Source organism: Cheilinus undulatus, linkage group 7 (assembly GCF_018320785.1).
Source record: "Cheilinus undulatus linkage group 7, ASM1832078v1, whole genome shotgun sequence".
Classification (NCBI taxonomy): Eukaryota; Metazoa; Chordata; class Actinopteri; order Labriformes; family Labridae; genus Cheilinus; species Cheilinus undulatus.
Window position 1 is genome coordinate 1,451,825 of NC_054871.1, and position 22,569 is coordinate 1,474,393.

General features: G+C 37.3%; 2 protein-coding genes across 4 annotated transcripts in view; both read right to left on the reverse strand.

Annotated features, from left to right (window-relative positions):
• Nucleotides 1-18,371, reverse strand: part of LOC121512860 (sterile alpha motif domain-containing protein 9-like) — a 28,642-nt gene extending 10,271 nt beyond the window's left edge. The window contains exons 1-2 of one of the 2 annotated variants that reach the window (XM_041792367.1): nucleotides 18,303-18,371; nucleotides 15,429-15,472 (exon numbers count right to left, since the gene is read on the reverse strand). Coding sequence is in view for 1 of the 2 variants with exons in the window: in XM_041792365.1 (XP_041648299.1) it covers nucleotides 3,650-4,390 (741 nt within the window). In the remaining variant the exon portion in view is untranslated. Of the gene's footprint in view, nucleotides 1-3,649; nucleotides 4,401-5,287; nucleotides 5,540-15,428; nucleotides 15,473-18,302 lie in introns of those variants that run through there. The other variant, XM_041792365.1, reaches the window with a different exon arrangement.
• A 3,490-nt stretch (nucleotides 18,372-21,861) lies between these two features.
• frem1b (Fras1 related extracellular matrix 1b) overlaps nucleotides 21,862-22,569 on the reverse strand; it is a 77,608-nt gene continuing 76,900 nt past the window's right edge. For both annotated transcript variants that reach the window (XM_041790536.1, XM_041790537.1), the window contains one exon: nucleotides 21,862-22,185. In XM_041790536.1, the coding sequence (XP_041646470.1) occupies nucleotides 21,977-22,185 (209 nt within the window). In that variant the 3' untranslated portion in view covers nucleotides 21,862-21,976. The remainder of the gene's footprint in view (nucleotides 22,186-22,569) is intronic.

Below are 22,569 nucleotides of genomic sequence, written 5' to 3' on the forward strand. Positions count from 1 at the left end.
AAACAGGCATGAGGGATGTGCAACAGACTGAGGACCCGTCCAATGCTGCTTGCAGCTTTAATTTATTTTAGATTTTTTTCAGTTAAACAAACTTAAAACAAAAATTCAGGGTCAATGCAAAAGTCATGATATATTAAAGGGGTCGTGAAAAATTTACTACCAAGTCAAATTGCATTTGCTACCTTTTACTACCTTTCAATGGCATTAATTTGAGCTAATTTCATTTACTACCTTTTACTACCCCGACGGATACCCTGTCACTGCATTTGTGTAAACATTTTGGTGCAGGATTGTGGGAATCGTGCACGTTGAGGATTGTTTAATATGCTTTGTGCCATTCACAAGGATCATCCTTGAGCGGGTCACACATGGACCCACGAGAAACATTTCATAAGTTGTTAAAAAAATCATTAAAAAAAAGGCGGACTACAGCTAAGATCTTACAAGACAGTCTAGCTGCAGACCTGCACTGTCAGGACCCTCCTGCACTGAGGAGGAGAGGCAGCACTGACGGGCTGCGGTGTGTGTTTGTTGTGCACGTGTGTGTATGTGGGTAATAGAAGTGAAATAAAGTTATCTGTGATCAAACCCCCTTCTTTTAAAAACAAAGACAACAAACACAAGTGCAGTTATTTCTTCTAGTCACAATCACCAAAACTGATCACCTGTGGTTTGTACCCACAGCTAAGAGAATGATTGTGTGCTAGAAAGGCTAACTGAACTACCAGCTGAAAGGTATTAATATCAATGTCAGGAATCAAATTTACCTGAAATGCAGCTTCAAACAAATCAGTCACCTTACCTACCGCTGCTGCAGGTCAGTAATCCTCCTCCACTCAAAACAGTCATGGCAAAATCTAGGCACATGATAATAACTAAAGGATAAAAGTAAGGGATAGGGAAAAAAAAGATATGTTTTTTTATGGCTGAATCATGATCTCTGTTTTTTCACAACTGACCTATGGCTAAGTCCTGCCCTCAAACGCGATGAGCCAATCACAGTGCGTATACCACTCCAATTAACTTATCTGTAATTGCCGAGATAACAAAGGTTGGCACACGTTATGCTGAATGATTCAGTGTAAATACTGTAGCACCAAACTACCGGAGAGACACTCTTGGTAAAGATGGTAAAAAAAGGCCGTTATATTTTTGTCATATTATGAGCCAAAACCTTAACTTCAGTGCCACTTTCATGCTGATCCTCTATCTTGTGGTCTGAGATTGTGATGGCAACAAGATGCAGTTTATCACGTTTGCACTGGGACCTGTTAATTTTGGCTTGTAATTGAAGCTTTTTATCGACCTTCTCAACAATAAAATGATTAATATATCCCTCCAATGCGTAGTTTAGACCCTCTTGGTGGCTTCTAGTTGATGATCTTTCTGTCTCCAAAAATCATCAATGGCCTCCAGTGAAATGTCTCCTACTGTGACAACTGCAAAAGCGTCTGTCAGTGAATGTTCATTGTTTGTCCGAGTGAGTGGAGGGGGTGTGGCTTAGCAATAGGTCAATTCTTTTTCATTCTGATTTCTAAGGCTTATATTTATTAGGGGTGGGACAAAAAATCGATACACTGAAATATCGCGATACTTCCTGGCGCGATATTGTATTGATATTTTAAAATGCAGTATCGATATTTAATTAATTAGCTAATTATTCACCTTGTTGGTGGGGTAGTTTTTGGTGTAATTTCACCCCCTGACCGCTAGTTTGTGGCAGGCATCGCTAGCTGGCAGTTGACTCTTGCCTCTTCTGTCTTGAGACAAAGAGATCACACGAGATTTCCGGTCTGCGTGAGCCGGTTGCTTGTACCTACCCAGCAGAGCGACTTCTGCCAAATTCATAGTGGATGTGTAGACTTATTTAGGCTTCCAAAACATTAACGACAGCACAAACTTAGACAGGAGTTAGACAGTCGTTTGCAAGATATGCCACGCCAGAGTAAAATACTGAGACAACACAACAAATCTACTAGTTAGGCATCATCGCGTTAGCGCTACAGCTAACGGCTAACGTCAACAAACAAGCCCGTTGAAGCGACCGCTGGTCTCTACTCATGCAACCATAATCACAGTCGTTTTATTTGTAAGGACCTGTCCCGTGTAGTGTCGTTAAGAATGACGGCTTCGGTAACACAAGAAAGAAACACTGGCCTGTCACGTCATGCCCTCCGCAAAACACAGTCCATCAGTCTTAAAGCTGGACGTGACGATCAGCTCATCTCCCATAATCTCCCTCCACAAACACATTATGTGATGACATAAAAAACTGATAAAATATAAAATATAAAGGATTGGAGTACATTCACTCTATAATAACTTATTCCCCTTTTCTTAAAAAAAAAAAAAAAATCACGGTAGCATTTTAATTCAGTGCAACAAATGGGGAAAATCCTCATCTTCAGATTGAACAAAGATAGGTAAAATGCGAGATGATGCAGTACTATATATTTTTTAAATAGCTTAATTCTACATTGTTAAATTTGATATTAACTTAAAATTACATAAGTTATACATATATATACTACACACATATATATAGACTTTATGCACTTCATATTCAGTATTTAGCTCAGTCTGTGTCAAATTCTGTGAAATTGATACTAAATTGTTGTGAATAAACTGAGAAATCCCGCACTTGACCATTTTATAACTATTTTGTATTCTCTAGTTAGACATATTTTGTGATGTATCGTTATACACATGTGATGTGTATTTTTCCTGATATAGTCTGTAGGCATCATTATCATTCATCTTTTTCACTGGTGTTTAAAAAGCTAACAAAAGATTGCAAAAATCGGCAATATCGTAGAATCGCAATTTAAATCCAATCGGCACCTAAAAAAATCGTAAAAAATCGAATCGGGAGAAAAGTGAATCGTCCCAGCCCTAATATTTATGCTACTGGCCAAGAAACAAACTAATTCCCCATATAGATTAGGGTTGGGCAGTTAATGGAAAAATGAGATTATTTGCAATCGCAATTTAATAACAACCAAGCAATAGAAATGAAATGGAAAAAAAAAAGGGACAACCTGATGCAGGAATTCGTGAAAAAGAAGCCCCAACCAAGTACTGACTGAAAAATGACTTTAATTCTTCAAAAGGTTGATATTTTTGGTTTTATTGATATTCTTATATTTTGACATAGTGGATTTTTGAGTTTTGTGAATGGTAAGCTGTAATCAAGATTAATACAAAAAAGTCATAAAATATTTCATTTTGTATGAGATGACTACAGAATACATGGAACTTTAACTTTTGAAAAAAAAAAATCACAGAAAAAATATATCTTTTTCATAAAATTCAAATTTTTTTTTAGATTTATTTTGGGCATTTTTGTGCCTTTATAGAAGAGGACAATGGATAGAAACAGGGATGAGGGCAGGGGAGAGATATACGGTAAAGTGCCCAGGTCGGATTCGAACTGGGCCATCTACGTTCATGGGGCGCGCCTTAAACCACTAGGCCATCTGCGCCCCGATATTCCATGTTTTTTAAGATGCAACTGTATATATAACACATAATATGATTGTTATCAGCTGGTGTTTATCAAAGATGATCGACTTATAAGAACAAAACATCAGAGCATCCCAGAATATATTGCACATGATTTGTGTAAAATAAGCACTTTTTTTTTTTTTACCGTCTTGGTCTCTTTCCTCCTGGCCCCCGAGTTTTGCGGCTTCAGCTGATGAATTTGTACTTCCTCTGACGCGTTCATGAGTTGTTGTTGATCTCTTCCAGACTTGTTTTCCACCCTTGTGACTGTTTGTGATTCAGGTGTGTTACGCGGCTGTGGTTGACTTGGTGCTACAATCGTAGCTGGACTCTCTTCTGGTTGGCCGGCATTTGGAGCTTCTGTTTGTTCAGAGCTGGTTTGAGGGATGGGTTGCAGTGTCGGCTCTGAGTTTTGGTTTAATTCTCGGAGACTTTTCAGAATCTTAACAGCCGGACCACTTTTGACCTTCAGGTCCAGAAAGTCTTGCTTCTTGAAGCAAACAAGACAATCTCCAGACACATCCTCTTCTTGGAGCTGTGTTGTGTATTTGCTGTACACATTCACATGCTGCAGTAGCCACTGTTGCACTTGTTCTTTAGTCCAGTTTTCCACATATGTTGGGAACTTTTCAGGCTGTGATCCATCTTTCAAACTTTCAAGATGGAACATGATTTTGACAGCAGGGCCATGTTTTATTCCCAAGTCCAATATATCTGTCTTTGTGAAGGCAACTAAAGAGTCTCCTGCCACTTCCTCCTCAACAAACGTGTCCGCTATGGTCTCTTGAACTTTGACCTCTGTCAGCAGCCACTCACGGACGTCTTTCTCGTCCCATTTCTCAATGGGTTTGCTGAGCGCCTCATTGTGAGTCCTGGAGCGCCTCATTGTGGATCAGCTAGAAATGAAGCAGTCAAATGATAAATTAAATATTAGGCTATATCACTTTATTTACTGCAAAACAAAAGAGTAAAAATGTTAAATCACAAAGCAAACAGACTGAAGTCTCAAAAATTAAAATCTATTTCTTTTATAGTGTACTGAATTATTCTGGTTAAGGAAGTAAAATTACATAACAGCTGACATAAGCAGTGGGAATGCATATTTAACTTTTGCCAATACTGACAAGCAGACATTCACTTAATAATTTTAGCCAATTTGTAACTGATATTTAAACGGAAGTTTAGACTTAAAACACAAGTTCTTGAAAAACACAATTTATATTAGGATGAACAAATGAACAAAATTCTTTCCTTAAAACAGACTTTTAAGTGTCAGAAAGAATAAGGAATTAATAGACGTTAGTTGATGGAGGTCTGTTGGTCCAGCGTGAAAATCTACTACCTTTTCTGTTCACATGGCCAATATTTAAACTGTCATTTGTAAATACTGGCAGAAATCTTTATATCTGCTATTGCCAACAGTCCACTTTTTAAGCTTTTATATGCCTGTTTAGTCACTACTAAATACCTAACAATGAATTTGCTTAAACTCTCTGTCCTGCTGATAACTACTGTATTTTTTGTGATGAAGGAGTAAAAATACTATGACTACTTCTGCAGGTTAATCAGAAAATAACCCTGCCTTTGCACTATGACTGCCAAACTGATGAATCAGTTGACTGAGGAAGTTTCCACTCTTTTCTGCCACACTAACAACAAAAAGATTTAAAAGAACAAAACACCCAAATATAACTAACTTGATGGATCCACTAAATATGATAACACTGACTTTCTTCTTTTTCTCCGTTACATATAAAACTTGATCAGGCAGTGAATTCCTCACCTTTTTAACTCCTTGGGCGTCTTCTCACACCATCACAGTCGTCCCTCACAAGAGAATGCTGAGATGAAAAATGCACTCTGCAGTTAAACCGTAACTGCTGAGTGAACTTTGCTTACACTTTTATCGTCCAGCTGCACAGTCACACCCATAGGGATAAAGTCCAACCTGGAATTATCACACCCCAATAATAATCTTTGCTATAATCAGAGTTTTAGTGAAGCTCCCAGTATACTGTCCTCAACAGAACCCTGTTTTATTTCCTGTATGATAGCTCACCTCATTCTGTTTCCTGTTTGGACTCGCTTATTTAAATAAGGCAGGGCAACGTTCTTCAAACAAATGACTAAAGCAGAGTAGTGCTGGGACTTGGTTTCAGAGAAAACTTGTACTTTATCTGACAGAAAATTAGGCGTGGTTAGCTCCTAGTCTGCCAGCAACCGTCTCATTCAGGGAAGGGGATTTCCTCACTGCCAACTGCATAAAAACTACATCCTCTGTGTGAGAGAGATGAAGTTTTGCAGAATCTTGTATTTGGTGTTGCTCTGATCCCTTCCAAATTCTTTATTTCACTTATTTATTTCATTTTTACTTTATTTCAGACCCACAGGTCCATATCAGCAAAAGAAATAACGATACAAAACAACAAGAAGAGAATAAAATCACAGTTCACACACTGACTTAAATTTAAACACAGAGAGCTGAAGAACCCCCTCCTAAAACAAAACCTGTGATAGCTGCCTGAACTCATGTCCTAGTAGAAGCTCTGGAACAAAGATCTATCTCTGTTTCACTTTCCTGTAACTGCCCCTTTGGTTTTAAGTTTCACTTCTGCAGCGCCGAGGTGTGTTGAACTGCAACTGACTGCACCATAATTCCTATTGGGAGCTTTCACAATAAAAGCACTCTTCAAATGATAACAGCTATAGACTTTTATTGTGAAGGATCTGACAGAAGTAGAGTGCAGGGCTGGATTTTGCCATTGATCGCCTGATTCGATTCAGTTGAATATAGATTCATGGAGGGATATTTTAGGTCAAAACCTGTTTTGTTTCAGCATTTAAGAGATTCTCAGAGAAGTTGGTTATACTACAAAGAATGTTCCAACAAGAAAAATTATTAAAAATATCAAGGTTTGCATTCAAAATTGACCACAAACCAGTAGTATTTTTATCACTATTATACCTCCATGTGGCACATTTTTGATATGGCCTTTGTTTCATTCAGCTTGCATCCATCTTTATAGTCTTAAAATGTAGTCTTACATCCTCTGTTAAGTTTGGCTGTGCCATCATTGGAGTAGAGCTGACAGACTCCAACATGTTTGTTTAAAAGCAGAAACAAGTCCCTTACTGCAAGTCCAAGATGAAACTTACTGTTAAATAAACAAATATAAAAATAAGTAAATCTGAAAAAATGGTTGTTGCTCTGTTTGATTAAGTACATGATGTATAGTTAAACTAAAGATTATGTTTACAGCGTGGTAGTAGTAGTTACAGTCACTAAAATAGTTTCTCACACTTCACATTTTCAGATAAAGCTCATGCAGGGTGGTGCTGTACTTTATCTGTTAAAAGCTGCTGCTTATCTGTCCATTATACACTACTGTGTGTCTATCTGGGACATGTGCGCTATATGCTGATGATTATGCTCATGAATTAAATGACAGAACCCACAGCACTAATAAAAAAATAATTGTGCTAAATGTTATCTATTATATTATATACATTGTATGTTGTTGTTAATGGTATATTATGTTAACTTTATAAAAATACCACAAGAAATGTGAGTTTATTACTCAACTCTTTAATAAATAACTAGAGTTTCTCCTCTGTCTGAGCACTCTGTCATTTCCTCTTTCCTCCTTTCACAAAATCAGTGAGGCAGTGCTCCTCTTGAATGTACCACCCTAGACCAGTGGTTCCTAACCTTTTTTCCTGTTGCCCCTCACTTATGTCTGAGAAAAGCTGAGCCCGCCCCCGATAATCTCACCAGGAGGCTGCCATGTTTTGATCTGCACTGATAGTCTGACTTCACTTGGCCACAGCACTCCTCATGCCTTAACTGTTTAAGACTGGCAGCCCATGAGGGCTGGATCTCACTCTCTGATACACACGTCTCACGCATGGTGCATTTTGAGATTTAAGGTCTCATCTATTTTTTCCATACACCACGAGCGGCTATCGGCCAAAATAGACAATCAATAGAAAATGATAAATAGTTATATTTACCTTGTTGTAGCAAACATTTAAGTCCACATCAGTAGGGTACTAGGGATGTTCCGATACCATTTTTTCTTTCCCGATACGATTCTGATTCTGGTGTTGGGTATTGGCCGATACCAAGTATCGATCCGATGCTAGTATGAACTTTCTGAACTGACTGTTCAGACTAGTAAATTATTTTAGACCTGTATCTGACTCAGAATGGATCGACTAATAGAATTGTAAATGTACAGCGTCTCTGTGAGCCTAAAGTTGTTTTACTGCTGATTACTGAGTTATGCTGCTAAATATTAAAATAATAATAATACAGGAGACTGCATCACAAGCTCTATCTCTTTTATAAGAAAAACAAAAAAAAAACTTTATCAAACTTTTCCAAATGCAATATAAAACTTACAACTTGCATATTAACAATTGTTGTATACAGATATGTACTAAATGTATACTGTTGTATAAATCATTAAGTGCATTGAACTCTATCTCTCCTTTCTGCTATTTTGTGCAGCATCACGTGATTACGGAACAGCCTGCTATTGGCTGACAGACACAGAGAGAAACAATATGGCGGTTAGCATTCGAGCTAGCGGTAATAAATGATCGTAATTCTATTAAAATGGATAAAAAGACATTCAGTATTTGGTTTACTGGTGTGGATTTAATCATTAAAGTCCCAAAAAGACACACAAGTTCCAGGCTCGCTGAAAATGCTGCTACACGGGATTCAAAGGCATCAATAGCGTCAATAGGAAAACACAACGGCTAGCTTCAAGAGGAAATACAAGTGAGAGACAAACATTTATGGTTCAAAAGTTATTTAACTTTTCATAAACTGTGTCACTTTTTGTCTTGTACGACAACGCCAGAATCGTTTTAACAATCACATTCTGAGAAAAACTGTAACGCAGCCTCCAATCTTTGCAGCTGCAGCGGCCCCTTGGTTTTTCTTCCCTGCCTCTGCACTAAAAACGGAAGCCAGTTCATACAGTGGCAGCGAAGAAGAATTGATTTCCAGTTTATAGCTCTAACAGTTAGCATGGCTAAATGAAGCAAACCATGAAGTTAAACCAAACGGTATCGGATCGATGCATAAACTCGTGTACTCACCAATACCAATACCTGTATTTTAAGCAGTATCGGGCGTATTTCCGATACTGGTATCGGAACAACCCTACCTGCAAGCTCAAGTTACTGCAATTAGTCATAAGAAAACATAGAACAGCATCAAGCACCCCACTGACAACACAAGGACATGACCTGAAGAGTACAAAACACAATAAGTCATCCTCCTACTAGCTGGCTAGGCCGCTAGTAGGAGGATGACTTATTGTGTTTTGTACTCTTCAAAACACAATAAGTCAGTGAGGACTTCACTGAGCTGGAGATCAGCTGTTCTCCAGTGAATTAACTCAAGAATGAAAACAATCAAGAACGGTCAGATAGACAGAGAAAGGAAATAACCATGTTTTAGAGACATGTAGACTGAATACTCACATTAAGAGGAATTATGAAAGGAAAAAATTTATAGAAAGCTGTTTTTAATTTGACTGTTTTTAACACTATCTTAACCCTTTGTTCTCCTGTACTAGTAGACACACAGAGCTCTGTATCCAAATCTCCTTGTGACTTTAAATTTGTTTTAATTTGTGCTTCTTGGGAAAATTTGATATTTAGTTTGTACTGTTATTGGGATTAATAATGCTAAGGCTGGCCACACACTAGACGATTTTTAAAATTTGGAACGATTTTTAAAATGTGGGAGACCACAGACTTCAGGACAATTTCCAAAGATTTTCGTCTTTAGTCCTCTGAATGCACACACTAAATGATTCAGCAAGACAGTCAGATCACTGGAGACCACACACCTGCCAACCTGCCTACGACTTTGCGTGATCACATGACTTCAGAAAAAAAAAACTAAACCACGGATGTCTGTCGATACCGTCTTGCTGTCTCTCCACAACAGGGTGTCCTGACATGCATTACAGGTGAGGCAAAAATCAAACTACAAGGGAAAGACTCGGGATGAAATCCTGGCTGAAATTAAATTAAAGTTGTGTTTATGGTTGTGAGTGGTGAAAGTACATATGATCTGGCTGTGACGCTACCCCGTCTGCTCGCTCTCCTTGGTTGTTGTGGGTACTCCGTCAGTGGCACTACGGCCTAGAATCGTAAATATCAAATGTGTTTGATATTTACGATTTGGGATTTTTGGAGGCTACGACACGATTTGGAGCAGTAAAACAATCGTGTTGACACCACACACATGCAGACTACTCAGACAAACGGTCGTTTGCGACGAGACTCCTTTCGGGATACGCCCCTACGATCGTCAAGGGAGGCCCAAATCGAGCTTAAAATCCTGTAGTGTGTGGCTCGCCTAAGGAAGTTATAAGTATAGAGGGACGAACATGTACCAGTAAAAACTCATATTTATAATTACCTCCCAATTTAATGTCAAAGTAAGACACCTGGACACCTGGGTCTGATGAAAACTTTCTTTAACAAAATTTCAGAATGTTAGCACAGGAGGCCTGGCATTCAGTCTGTTTTATAAATAAGATAAAAAAAAAACTTAGATTATTATCAAATTAAATTGTTTTCCCCTTTTTTGCCAATTTTTGTTAAAGCAAAAAGTTACTTTGATTCTATAATCAGACCGATCTGATTTGGACCGAATCGTTCTGTATTTTAATGAATCGTTAGTGAATTGAATCGTAGTCTGTGAATCAAGATTTGCATTGAATTGTCTTGAGAAGGAGAGATTCACACCCCTATAAATTTTGTGGTACAATAAACCTAGCATTAGCAAATCACCTCACGCCGTTATCATCCCCATCCAGCATCATAAAAAGCACAACAGGCTTGCAGGAAAACATGAGCTCCAAAACAACAAATGTATGATGCTTTACTTCTCAGGTTTCTTGTTCAGGTGCTTTTAAAATGACTGAATAGCTAAATAGCTAACAGTAGTGGCATTAACTTATGTTACGTTAAAATGTAACAATCACTCTTTGAACCTTTAAGTGCTCAGGATATCACAGACATAAAGACCAGGGGCCTCATTTATAAAGCTTGCTTATGCACAAAACGGGGCTTGAGAGTGGCGAACGCCACTTTCCACACAAAGGTTGTGATTTATTAAATAAACTTGGCGGGAGAATGTGCACACCGGTATGTCAACATTGATGCTTGCGCACGAACATTTTGGAGACGGGGAAACTTGCAGCACAGATGGTGAGGCGGTGAATTAAAGCCAGCTACATCTCATACATTTAATGTCATCACATATCAGACTTACAGACCCGCGTAATCATAAACACCTAAGTCTGCAGTGTTATAGATGTGTTCCTTTAGTGAGCCATTAGGCCTACTGCTGTATGCACAATGTTCATATATCATACTTTCATCTTCAAATAATATAGAGTGGCAGATAGCACTGATTGATCAGTATTTATTGTGACAAGGTGTGTAACAATCATAGACTGTAGAAAGAATTGGACAAACCCCGTGTGACGTCAGTCGTCTGCTTACAATAGGCGGGCTCAAACGACTCTTGAAGCCAATCCGCGGAGGCTTCCATATTGAAATCGTGGTCTCAACCGAACTTTGGATCAACCTAACAGCCCGCCCGCTAAGAGCGACTTCCTGTCAGCCTGCTAGCTAGCATTCCGGTTGACAGAAACAGAGCCTCTGCCTGCCGAGCTATCTGTCAATCAAATGAGACACGCCAATCAGCTTTCATCCTAGATATTAGGGATGTCCCGATCAGATTTTTTCCACTTCCGATACAATACCGATATTTCAGCCTTGAGTATCGGCCAATACCGATATCGGCCAATATATCAGCATGAATCATACATACTTTTATTACTTATTTTGTAGTATGGAATGTTAGAAAAGGCTTGATCAAGTGTTATTACTCAGAGAACAAGTCAGCAACAGTAGGTACGAGAAAAACTGACCCATTCATTATTAACCAATGGGTTACATAAATTTTGACCTTAAACATAAGCACATTCTACAATTAAATAGAATAAATCAAAAATAAATTAGACAAGCCTGTCTATACTGTGTTTCTTTCTGAGAGCATGAATGTGTGGGGACAGGGTGTGAAAAGCCAAAATGCTTATCTTCTTAAAAAAGAATCTTCACATCATGCTCAAACTGCAGAAAGTGGAGATGGAGGAGTAGGAAGGGTTTTGTTAGGAATTTAGTTAACTGACTGATAATTATTTGTTTTCTGCTCTTGTTATTAGAGCAAGATGTTTATTTTGAAATTGGAGCTGTGGACTCTTAACTTTGAGCAGCTGGACAATAGACAATATTGTGTTTTTTTTTTCCTGCCCTCAGTCGTTCCCACCATATACTGGCAGTAAAAAATAACTGAGGTGAACTTCATTTGTTATTTTGCACTTTAAAAGTATGACTTGTTGGGGAGCAGGTGTCCTAGTGGTTAAAGGCCGTCCCCATGTACGCGGGCGGCCCGGGTTTGAATCCGGCCTGAGGCCCTTTACCGCATGTCTCATCCCCACTCTTGACCCTGTTTCTGACTCTATCCACTGTCCTCCTCTATCTAATAAGGGCACAAAAATGCCCAAAAATAAATCTTAAAAAAAAAAAAAAAGTATGACTTGTTTTTATTGGATTTATTGAGGTCATTTTTCAGGCTTGTCTCATTTATTTTTGATGTATTCTATTCAATTGTAGAATATGCTTATGTTTAAGGTCAAAATTTATGTAACCCATTGGTTAAAAATAGGCTTGAGGTTCAATCAAGCATTCAAAACCGACATTACTCACCACTGACAGGGGCTCGTTATCCATCTCTTCTGTTATAGCTAATGCCTTTTTTGCCGTCCCGTAGGAGTTGATTACGCTTTCCAAATGTTTCGGACAGCGTCAGTTGTTTGAAGGAGCCAGAGCCTTGTTGTTTCTTCGTGGTCTTGTGAAAATCCTCATGCTGTTTTTGAGATGCTTCTTCAAATGCCCGATGAGGTTGGTCGTATTAAACTTCCCCGGTTCTTTGCCACCACGGGGAACTTGTGCATGACAAGTTTTGCACTCAGCTGCAATGTCTTTATCTGACTTTAACTAAAAATACTGCGACACGGCCGACATCACTCCTACTCCTTGCTACTGTGTTAGCAGTTAGCACTGGTTAGCACTCAAGCGCGTTGTTGTTGTGATTACGTGGGGTCTACATGCTGGATCCTGTGGCGCTGCTGGATAGAAGTGCTGGAGCGGAGTCTGGAATGGACTGCTTGTATCAGAGTGCTTAAATCGGAGATTTTAGATGTGATCCGATAGTCGTTTTTTTTTTTTTTGCTGATATCGGACCGATATCCGATATCAATATCGGATCGGGACACCTCTACTAGATAAAATCCAAACGATCGTGGTACAAAAACATTCACCCGCGTACAATGAGAGCACAATAAGACACTAGCTAATGAGACACGTTTGGTGTTTTGAACCAGACTGTAAACCAATTTATTTCTAGTGTCAAAACCGGCTGTTTATCATGTGTCCAGACGGGACTTCTGGTGTTCCTGCAGCCAGCCTCAAGTGGACACTGGCGGTATAGCGTTTTTTTTGCACTTCCGCATTGGCTTTATTTTTCAGGACCAGAGGCTGCCGCTTGGTAACAATCAATCTAATTGCTGAGTAAGCATATAAACAGTGCAGTGACACTCGTGCGTAATGCTGCACAATGGATGCGCTGGCACTGCTGGAAGATCACGCAAATGGTAGGATCAGGATGGAGAGAGTCTTTACGGACCACGAAGATTTCCTGGCCCATGATAATGACTGGCTAATAAGCTGATTCAGATTCCCTCGAGCAGTGCTCTTGGATCTATGTGCTGAACTGGGCCCAGTTAGACAGAACCACCCGCCGGAACCGCGCCATCCCATACAGGTGCTGACGATTTTGGGGTTTCTGGCAACCGGCTCCTTCCAGGGGGAATTAGCCAACAGGTATGTGTTTGATATGATTAATATATAATTTTACATTTTCTGTCTAAAGCCCCTTTGGGTATGATATAATACAGTTAAATTCTGTCCTTAGCCATCCCTCAGCACACTAATGCCAGCCGTTTTGGATGGCATTATAAACATGACCAGTCCATACATTGGGTTTCCTTACACTGTGGGTGAACAGGCCAACATTTAAAGGCAATTTGCAGCCAAGTCAAGTTTCCCAAATGTAATCGGCGCAATTGACTGCACCCACGTTGCTTTAAGGGCTCCGAGTGAAAATGAATTTGTCTATGTGAACTGAAAAAAATTTGCATACAATCACGGTACAAATTATTTGTACCTAAAACATGGTTTTGACAAATTTAGTGGCACGGTGGCCTGGATCAACACATGACTCATTCATCCTGATGCCCAGCAGTGTAGGGAACAGACTACAGATCGCTCTATGGCACTCACACTATTTACAGCGGTGACCACGTGCTGCAACTCGCTTGTTGTTCTTTTACTAGTAATTCCACTACTGTGACCACCAAATAAAATAATTTTTCTGGCCTCCACCTCACCCACAAGCACCTCTATTTCGGTTTCTGTGAAATTCCTTTTCCTTGTTGTCTCTGCCATGATTGAGCGTAAAATGCCGTCCATCAGCAGGCTTATTCATATGCAAAAACATTCCTGAGGTACTTTCACTGACCATTCATGGTAAAATGTGAGCGTGTAGAGGGCGGGATGTGAGATGAATCCACCCAATCTTCCTGGTGGACTGTGATTTATAACGAGAAAAGTGCTAGCAGGTGTGCGCACATACAATTTTTATAAATCATATTATTTTTGGTGCCCACCATTTTCAGCTTTTGGGTGCACGTACACTTTTAGTATGGATCCTAAGCAATGTTTTATAAATGAGGCCCCTGGATAAATATAAGTATAATAAGTATTTTAGTTAAAATACATAATATTTAATGTATTAAATGCTATCAGACCAAATGATTATAAAGAATCGCATTTCATTCAAATGAAGTCTAACAGCAGATTAGCTATTAGCATTGATGTATGTGAAATTAGGTATAAATCTTTAAAAATAAACTTTGTGAACTCAGCAAGTCTCCTTGTTTTGCGTATGCACTCTTGTATAAACAATTATACAGAGTACCAAATAACTGATTACAGATAAAGGAGGAATTATCATAAAATATAAATCAAAGAATCAAAACTTGAACCTGCAAGCTCAAATTCACATGTATTTGTACCATATGTTGTTAATAAACTATCATTTCCAAAAGGTGACCGTCCCTTGTAAGCATCCTGCTTCTGATCCTTTAGTCAAGTATTAGACAAGCATCATTTGAAGTTTCAAGTATCGTTTTAGTGTCACGTATGGTGATGCTGAACTTGGTATCAGAGTCGAAGTTAAAATGTTGGTATCGAGACCATTCAAGTGAATTTTCCCTCTCCAACCTGATTAAATCAGAAATCCTGTTGTGTGGAGATCACTGCAGACAGCAAAGCAGACACGAGCATCAAAAGAAGCAACAGCCAATCAGAAAGCAAGGTGACTGGAGGCGGAAGTAAAATGAAAACACAGCCAAGGCAATGATATGAGTGTTTAACAATGTATCCTGTAAAACAGACCACAGATGAACTGACATGGCAGGTGGACTAAAATTACTACTGCAATGGGCTAAGCATGAAGCTAAAAGCTAACCACAGTGACTTCTTCAATCTGACTTCATGTTTGACTGCGGGAGATTCACTGTTTTGAGAGACGAGACCCGGCCGAGACTTCATTAGTCTGTGAGCAGAATCTGTAGCGTGCTGAGTTAATTCTCTCATTCTTCAACACACATTATCCAAACAAAATGATCAGTCAGTGATTATTTATTGCCATGTGTGGGATCCCTCACAGTGAAAAAAATCTCTTAAGATTGTAAAAATCTTACCTCCTTGTGGACCAGGAGAAAAGTGGAGGTTCAGACAAGGCATCCTAAAAAAAAAAAAAAAACAACAAATAAACATGTTGATATGATTTGAACACATTTCTGTTCTTTATTTACTATCTTTTTTAAAAACGTGTTCTTGTGTCACTTTGAGGGAAAAACACAGTTCATCATGCTAAAGACAATAAATATGACCACGGGGTTGATGCATTTGACCTGTGCATCAAGACTTGTGTCACTATTTGATCAGAATTAACAGGCCAAATATACGATTCCATATCCTGATGCGTCGCGATTCACCCATTTTCAATGTAACTGCACATGGTTGTTTTCAATCAACTGAGACATGCAGTCTGACCAACTCCCTACACCTGTGATACTCAACCCGTGGCTTTTTAGTGATGATTTGCGGCTCTTTTATGTCTTAATTTTAAATATTATCCTTTAAAACTTTGACCTCAGAAATTATTCATTGCAAGTTACATTAACCAGTATGTTTCCCACAATTATACAGTAGGCTTTAATGGTCAAACTTAATTGCCAACCTTTATTTTTCTTCTGTATATTTCCATTGCCCTTATTTGCAATTTTGTCCCTTTTTCAATTTTTTTTTGCCACTTTTAATCAATTTCTGCTGTTTTCAGCCCATTTCAGCCACTTTTCCACCATTTTTGCCACTTTTATCCCACTTTGACCGTTTTCATCAATTTTAGCCACTTTTGGCCTGCTTCTTTGCAATTTTTCGCCCATTTCAGCTGCCTTTTGCCATCAAATGCCACTCTTACCCCATTTTCCCACCTTTTAACAGCTTTTTTGCCCACTTTAGCCACTTTTCACTCATTTTTTGCCACTTTTTTCAATTTTATGTGACTTTGCACCCATATTTGCCCCATTGTCCCCATTTTTTGCCACATTTAACCCATTTGTGCTGCTTTTAGCATATTTTATCCACTTCTTTAGTCACTTTTGACTATTTTTCCCTCTTTAATCCCACTTTGCCCTTTACATGAGTTGTAACCACTTTTATCCTGCTTCTTTGCAATTTTTTGCCCATTTAAGCTGTCTTTTGCCACCAAATGCCACTTTTACCCCATTTCCCCACCTTTTTTTGCCCATTTACGTCACCTTTCACCATTTAGCCTAGATTGTGGCGCTTATGATGGCATTTTTCAACAATTTGGCATTAAAAATAAAAATATTAAATTCATATTGCTACTGTAAGTAAGGTTTGGTCATTTTTTTCCTTTTTTTCCCATTAATTTAAAGGTTAACTTGTTTTCCGTAACATTTACATTTAACAATAATATATACTGAAACTTAACAGCTTAACTAGTTCCTCCTCCCTGTTCTTCCTCCTCTCTAACACAGCTGACTTAATGAGGAATGGACTTCAGATCGGTCTCTTAGGATTTCTACCAGATATGAAAATAAAACAAGTTGCCTCCTGTCATATTATTTTATCCACTCATTAAAATTATTTATATACCAACTCAAACTAACATAGCTTCGAGGAAACATTGCTGGGACATTGTTAGGAGGTATTGGGCTCTTACTTCATTTAATTTCCATGTCATTATAAGTTATTTCAGCTCCACAGGTGTGTGTTTTGTCTCGTATTAATGTTCAACGTCACTGCATTTAACAATCATAACAGTATTAAAAAATATGAGACATGATGGTTTTAACTGTTGGTGAGAAAAATGAACATGTAGAATCCACCCATCCTCAATAAAAATGTATTTTTCATTGTCCTTTTATTTCTAATAGACTCACTCCACGCTCTGCTAAATGCAGTAAAGACCAGGCCTTCAAAGTGCAGAGTTTCCATGGTGATGCTCCATCAAAGTCATAACACAGGAGTTGATTGGTTGAGTAGAATCATGTGACTACACCTACCGCAAAGACAAGAGAAGCTGCACCATTTAAAATAGGTTTAAACCTATTAAAATGCATTAACACAAGCCCAATTTGGAGGGAAACAGGTCTTTAAGTGTTTAGGTCCAGGTCAATGCCATAATATCGACTTTTGATCTCATAATTTAGATAATTTCACCTTTTACCTCAGAATCCCGACATACTATCTCATAATTTTGACTTTTGATCTCATAATTTAACAACTTTCACATAATTTCACTTTTTATCTCAGAATCATGACATAGTAGCTCATAATTTTGACTTTTCATCTCATAATTTAGGCACTTACTTCATAATTAAACCTTATATCAAATAATCTAGACTTTTTTTATCTCTTATTTGGACCTTTTACTTTTTTAACTATTATATTTTACAGACTCCTTGAGAGCACAATGACTGAATTTCAAACACTGCTTGTCATTAAAGAGCATAATGCCAGCTTCATAAACGGGCAAATGGGAGAGAGAGAAGTCACTCTTAACATCACAACGACCCAGATAACAGTCTCAGAGACTAGCCATAGTCCAGTCTTCAATAACTAACAATAATCATATTAACCTTGTACTTAGAGGAGGCAGATGCCTTTACCTGCTAAGTCAAGGCAGCTAGTCTCAACATTAATGGATAAACGTTTACCACTATCTATTTTCATTACAATACTAAATATATATCAAGCTAACGCAGTTTAACTACGTTTATCAGTTAAAAGACCTCAAAAAATACTTTATCTAGTGTGTACTAGACGAGAAACGTCAATGATGTTGGTTAGCCAGTATGCCTGTCATTTTAACTTTACAGTTCTAACGGTACCTAACGGAGTTGGTGTTAGCTGATCCTTGGTTTACACCTAATTTCTTACTACAAATAGCTTAAACGGCTTGTATTTAAGTACAATATTCCTTCAGACACACACAGAAACCACTAAAGCATTAACAAAATTCACTAAACTGATTAAATACTTACAAATAATGATTTTTCCCAGAGCCTCCCAAAACGCCGATTCCACCTTTGTTTTTCCAGTGCGCAGTTTCGCGCCGAAACAAAATGGCGGACGTAAAATGTTCTTGTTGTAGTAGCGTTCCTGAAAGGGGAATCACTACGCCAACAGCGTTGATAATAAAGACGAATAAAACAAATAAATCAACGTTTTGTTAACCAAAGAAAACGGATGCAGATTAAAGTACTCAAAATAACACATTTCTATTTGTTGTTTGGGCTTAATCCACAGTCTGAAGAAATAAAAACTTCCTGGTAATGAATTAAAGCAGAATATTGAGGTATAAAAAAGTTTTGATACAGGAAATCATTATTATGAAATCAAAGACTTGAAATTATTTGATAGTCCAACTTTGGGGATTAATTATAATTACAAGACAATGGCTTAATAAATTTGATCTAATAATTTCAAAATAATAATAATTTGGACTTCTTATCTCAGAGTCTAAACCTTTTATCTCGTAATTTTATTTTTCTATCTATATATTAACTCTTAATCTCATAATTATGACATTTATATCTTAATTTAAATGTTTTGCCTTATAATTTCGATTTTGAATCTCACACTTATGACTTTTAACTGTCATATTTCTACTCTTCAGTCCATAACTCCGATTGGCCTCTCATAATTATACCTTAAAATCTCACGAGTTCGATATTCTATGTATAAATTGACTTTTATCTAACAATTATGAGGTTTATGTTATAATTTAAAAGTTCTACTACATAACAGCGATTTTTAATCTCACAATTATGACTTTTATGTCATAATTTCCACTTTTCAGATCATTCTCTCGATTTATTCCTCATGGTTATGGTTTAAAGTCTTGTAATTTCGACATTTTGTCTCACAATTTTGACTCTTGTATGGGTATTTTAATTCATCTCATAACTTTCATTTAAATATTTTCAATAATTTAATCAGAAGTTTGACTTTAAATTCAAGTTTCTATTTCATATTTTACCTTTAATTTCATAATTAAACCTTTTATCTCATAATTATGGCTTTTATGTCATAATTTAAGATTTTTTTAATTATTCAAAATAATTAGCTTTCTACATTTCATAGCTTTATTTTTTAAGTGGCAGTAATGGGCTTCAATAATATTCAGCAAACTTTCTGCAGTGTTTATTTCTCTGAAACTGGAATTCAAGCTATAAAATGAAAGTAATGATTTAAGTATGATGATAATTCATGAAAGAGAAGTGTTAAAACGATTTTACTCATCTGGATTAAAATATTTGCTTCTTGTAGCCAAACTCAGGACCAAATCTTCTCTTTAGACCCTCTTTTTAGATTAAAAGTTGTGTTTCTCCCCATCGGACCTTCAATAGACTGATTTAGGAAATGTATGTCGCTCTGCTGCCCTCTGCTGTCCTCTTCTTCAAACTTCAACAAATACGGCTAACTGAAAATCCATCAGATGAAGTTTGAGCTAAAAGACCTAAATCAGGGGTGTTAAACTCCGTCACAGCAGGGGCTGAAATCTAAATTCAGGTTTAACCTGAGGGTCTAACAGGGTCGAGATTTAACCAAAAACTGTCAACTGTGTTTTCACAGGTAATGAATTAAAGGCAAAATTAAACAGTGATGATAAAGGATTTTAAGATCAGACAAAAAAACAAAAAACAAACGAACAAGAAAAACACGTCAAAATGATTAAATATCACAGCATCAGTGTTAATGTGTGTCCATGTCAAATAAATAAATAAATAAATGACTTAAAGGCTCAAAATCTGAGATAAAAAGTCCATTTTATAAGTCCAAAAGGTCAAAACACAAAATTGAAAGTCAAAATAAGGTTTTAAAAGGCAAATATATGAGATAGAAAATTAAATTCATGAGTTTAAAGGTCAAGATAAGAGATAAAATACAAAATTGAGAGTTTAAAAGGACAAAATAGAAGATAAAATTCAAAATTGTGACTCTAAAAGGTCAAAATATGAGATAAAATTCTAGATCAGGAATTTAAAAAGAGAAAATATGGGATTAAAAGTCAAAGTTAGGAGTTTAAAAGGTCACAATATGATTTAAACTGAAAAATGGTGAACCTACAAGGTCAAAATATGAAATGAAAAGTCAAAATTATGAATTAAAAGGTAAAAACATGAGATAAAATTCTAGAACAGGAGTTTAAAAATTGAAAATATGGGATTAAAAGTCAAAGTTAGGAGTTTTAAAGGTCACAATATGATTTAACATGAGAAAATGTGAACCTAGAAGGTCACAATATGAGAAAAAAGGTCAAAATTATGAATTTAAAAGGTCAAAACATGAAATAAAAGTCAAATTCCTTAGTTTAAGTCATAATCTTGGGATCCAAAATGAAAATACAAAATGAAAACACAAATTAATTTCTTTCCCTTATTCCTGACTTTTTATCTATGTCTAATCTCTACTTATTTTTACTTGTTTTTCTCCTTTTTGCTGGTTGTTATTGGCTCTACTACCAGAGCCAATAACAACCAGCGCTGAGTCACATGACAACATTCAGTTAGGCCAGGGGTGTCAAACTCAGTCTCAGCAGGAGCCGGATTCTGGATTCAGGACTAACCTGAGGACTTAACAGGGTCAACATTTTAACCATAAACTATCAACCTTGTTTCATCAGTGATAAAATATGAAAAAAACAAAAAAAAAACAAAACTTAGCACTGATGATAAACAATTTTGACATTTAAAAAGTTAAAAAGATAAGTTTAAAGGCTCACAATCTGAGAAAAGTAAATTTATTAGTTCAAAAAGGTCAAAACATGACATTTAAATCAAAAAATAATGTTTTTAATGCCAAATATATTAGAAAGAAAGTCAAAATCATGAGTGTAAAAGGTCAAAATATGAAATAAAATTTGTAATCATAAAATTGAAAGTCAAAAAAGATTTACAAGTTTAAATTTTGAGTCTAAAAGATCAAACTCTAGGATTATGAAGTCAAAGTTTGGAGCTGAAAATATGAGATAAAATACAAAATAATTGGTTAACAAGACCAAAATAGGACTTAACATGTAGAATTGTGAATCTTAAAGCTCAAAATATCATAAGAGAAGTCAAAATTATGAGTTATGCTCAAAGTATTAAATGAAAAGTCAAAATCCTAAGTTTGAGTCCTAATTGTGAGATTCTTAATTGAAAATTAATTGATTTTTATACTTGAGGAAATCTGCAGACCTCAGACTGATGGGACAGTTAAAACAGAAATATCAGATCATTTAAGGGGCCGGAATTAACTGTTCCACGGGCCGGATTTGGCCCCTGAGCCTTGAGTTTGGCACCTGTGAATTCTCCACTAACCCGGCTAAATAAAAGTTAAAAATAAAAATAATGAACAGAATTCTCAACATAGAACAAGAAGTAACCTGCAGTGGTGGGTGGAGCTAAGCAGCACGTCTCTTCTCCTCATCTCTTATTTTGACTGAGGTGCCCCCTGGTGGTAGAATGAACGCACTGCATGAACGCACTGCATCTATAAAGTACTCACCATGTTCTTAATAATGAGTCTGATTTTGGATTGTGCATCAGTCTTTATTATGACAAAAATAAACCCTAATGTACAGAGCAGCATGGTTGCGTGTCATTAAATATGAGTGTAGCATGTTCACAGACGTTTAGGGACGGGCAGCGGTGAAGAAGCCGAGAGCGTCTCAGTGAGTGTGAGCCGGAGACGAGCAGATGAACGTGTGCTGAGTTTCAGGAGAGCAGCTCGTTGAGATCCAGCTTCGAGGGTTTTCAACCAGCACGCAGTCGGAACCCACATCGGACTCGCCACGACCCGATGGCGCCCCCTTCAGTCTAGAGAAGGACACTGACCGGCCGTCGGCCCACATCCAGCGACCAGGACCTCCAGACAGACCTGAGGACCCAGAAGAGGAGTTAGAGACACCGAAACAGGATTTATGTTTAGCTCATGCTTTTATTTCTGAAGGGACATCAGAAGAGAAACAGGAAATAAGAGGAGAGAGAGGGGAGATCGACATTAGGGCTGGGAGATTAATGAAAAAATTAAGCACAAAATGGCCCGTTGCAATTTTCAAATTGCAAATTTTTCTTTGACCTGAAATCTGTGTCAAAATAGCAGTTTTAAACTTTTTTTTTTTAAGAAATTCTATGCATGACCTATCATGCAATCATTCAAGTGCCAATCTTTCCCTGAAAAGTCAATAAAAAAAATTCTACCGTCATTTTTGTACATTTTGCTTATTAATTATGAGACTGACAGAAACCTTTCAATGCAACA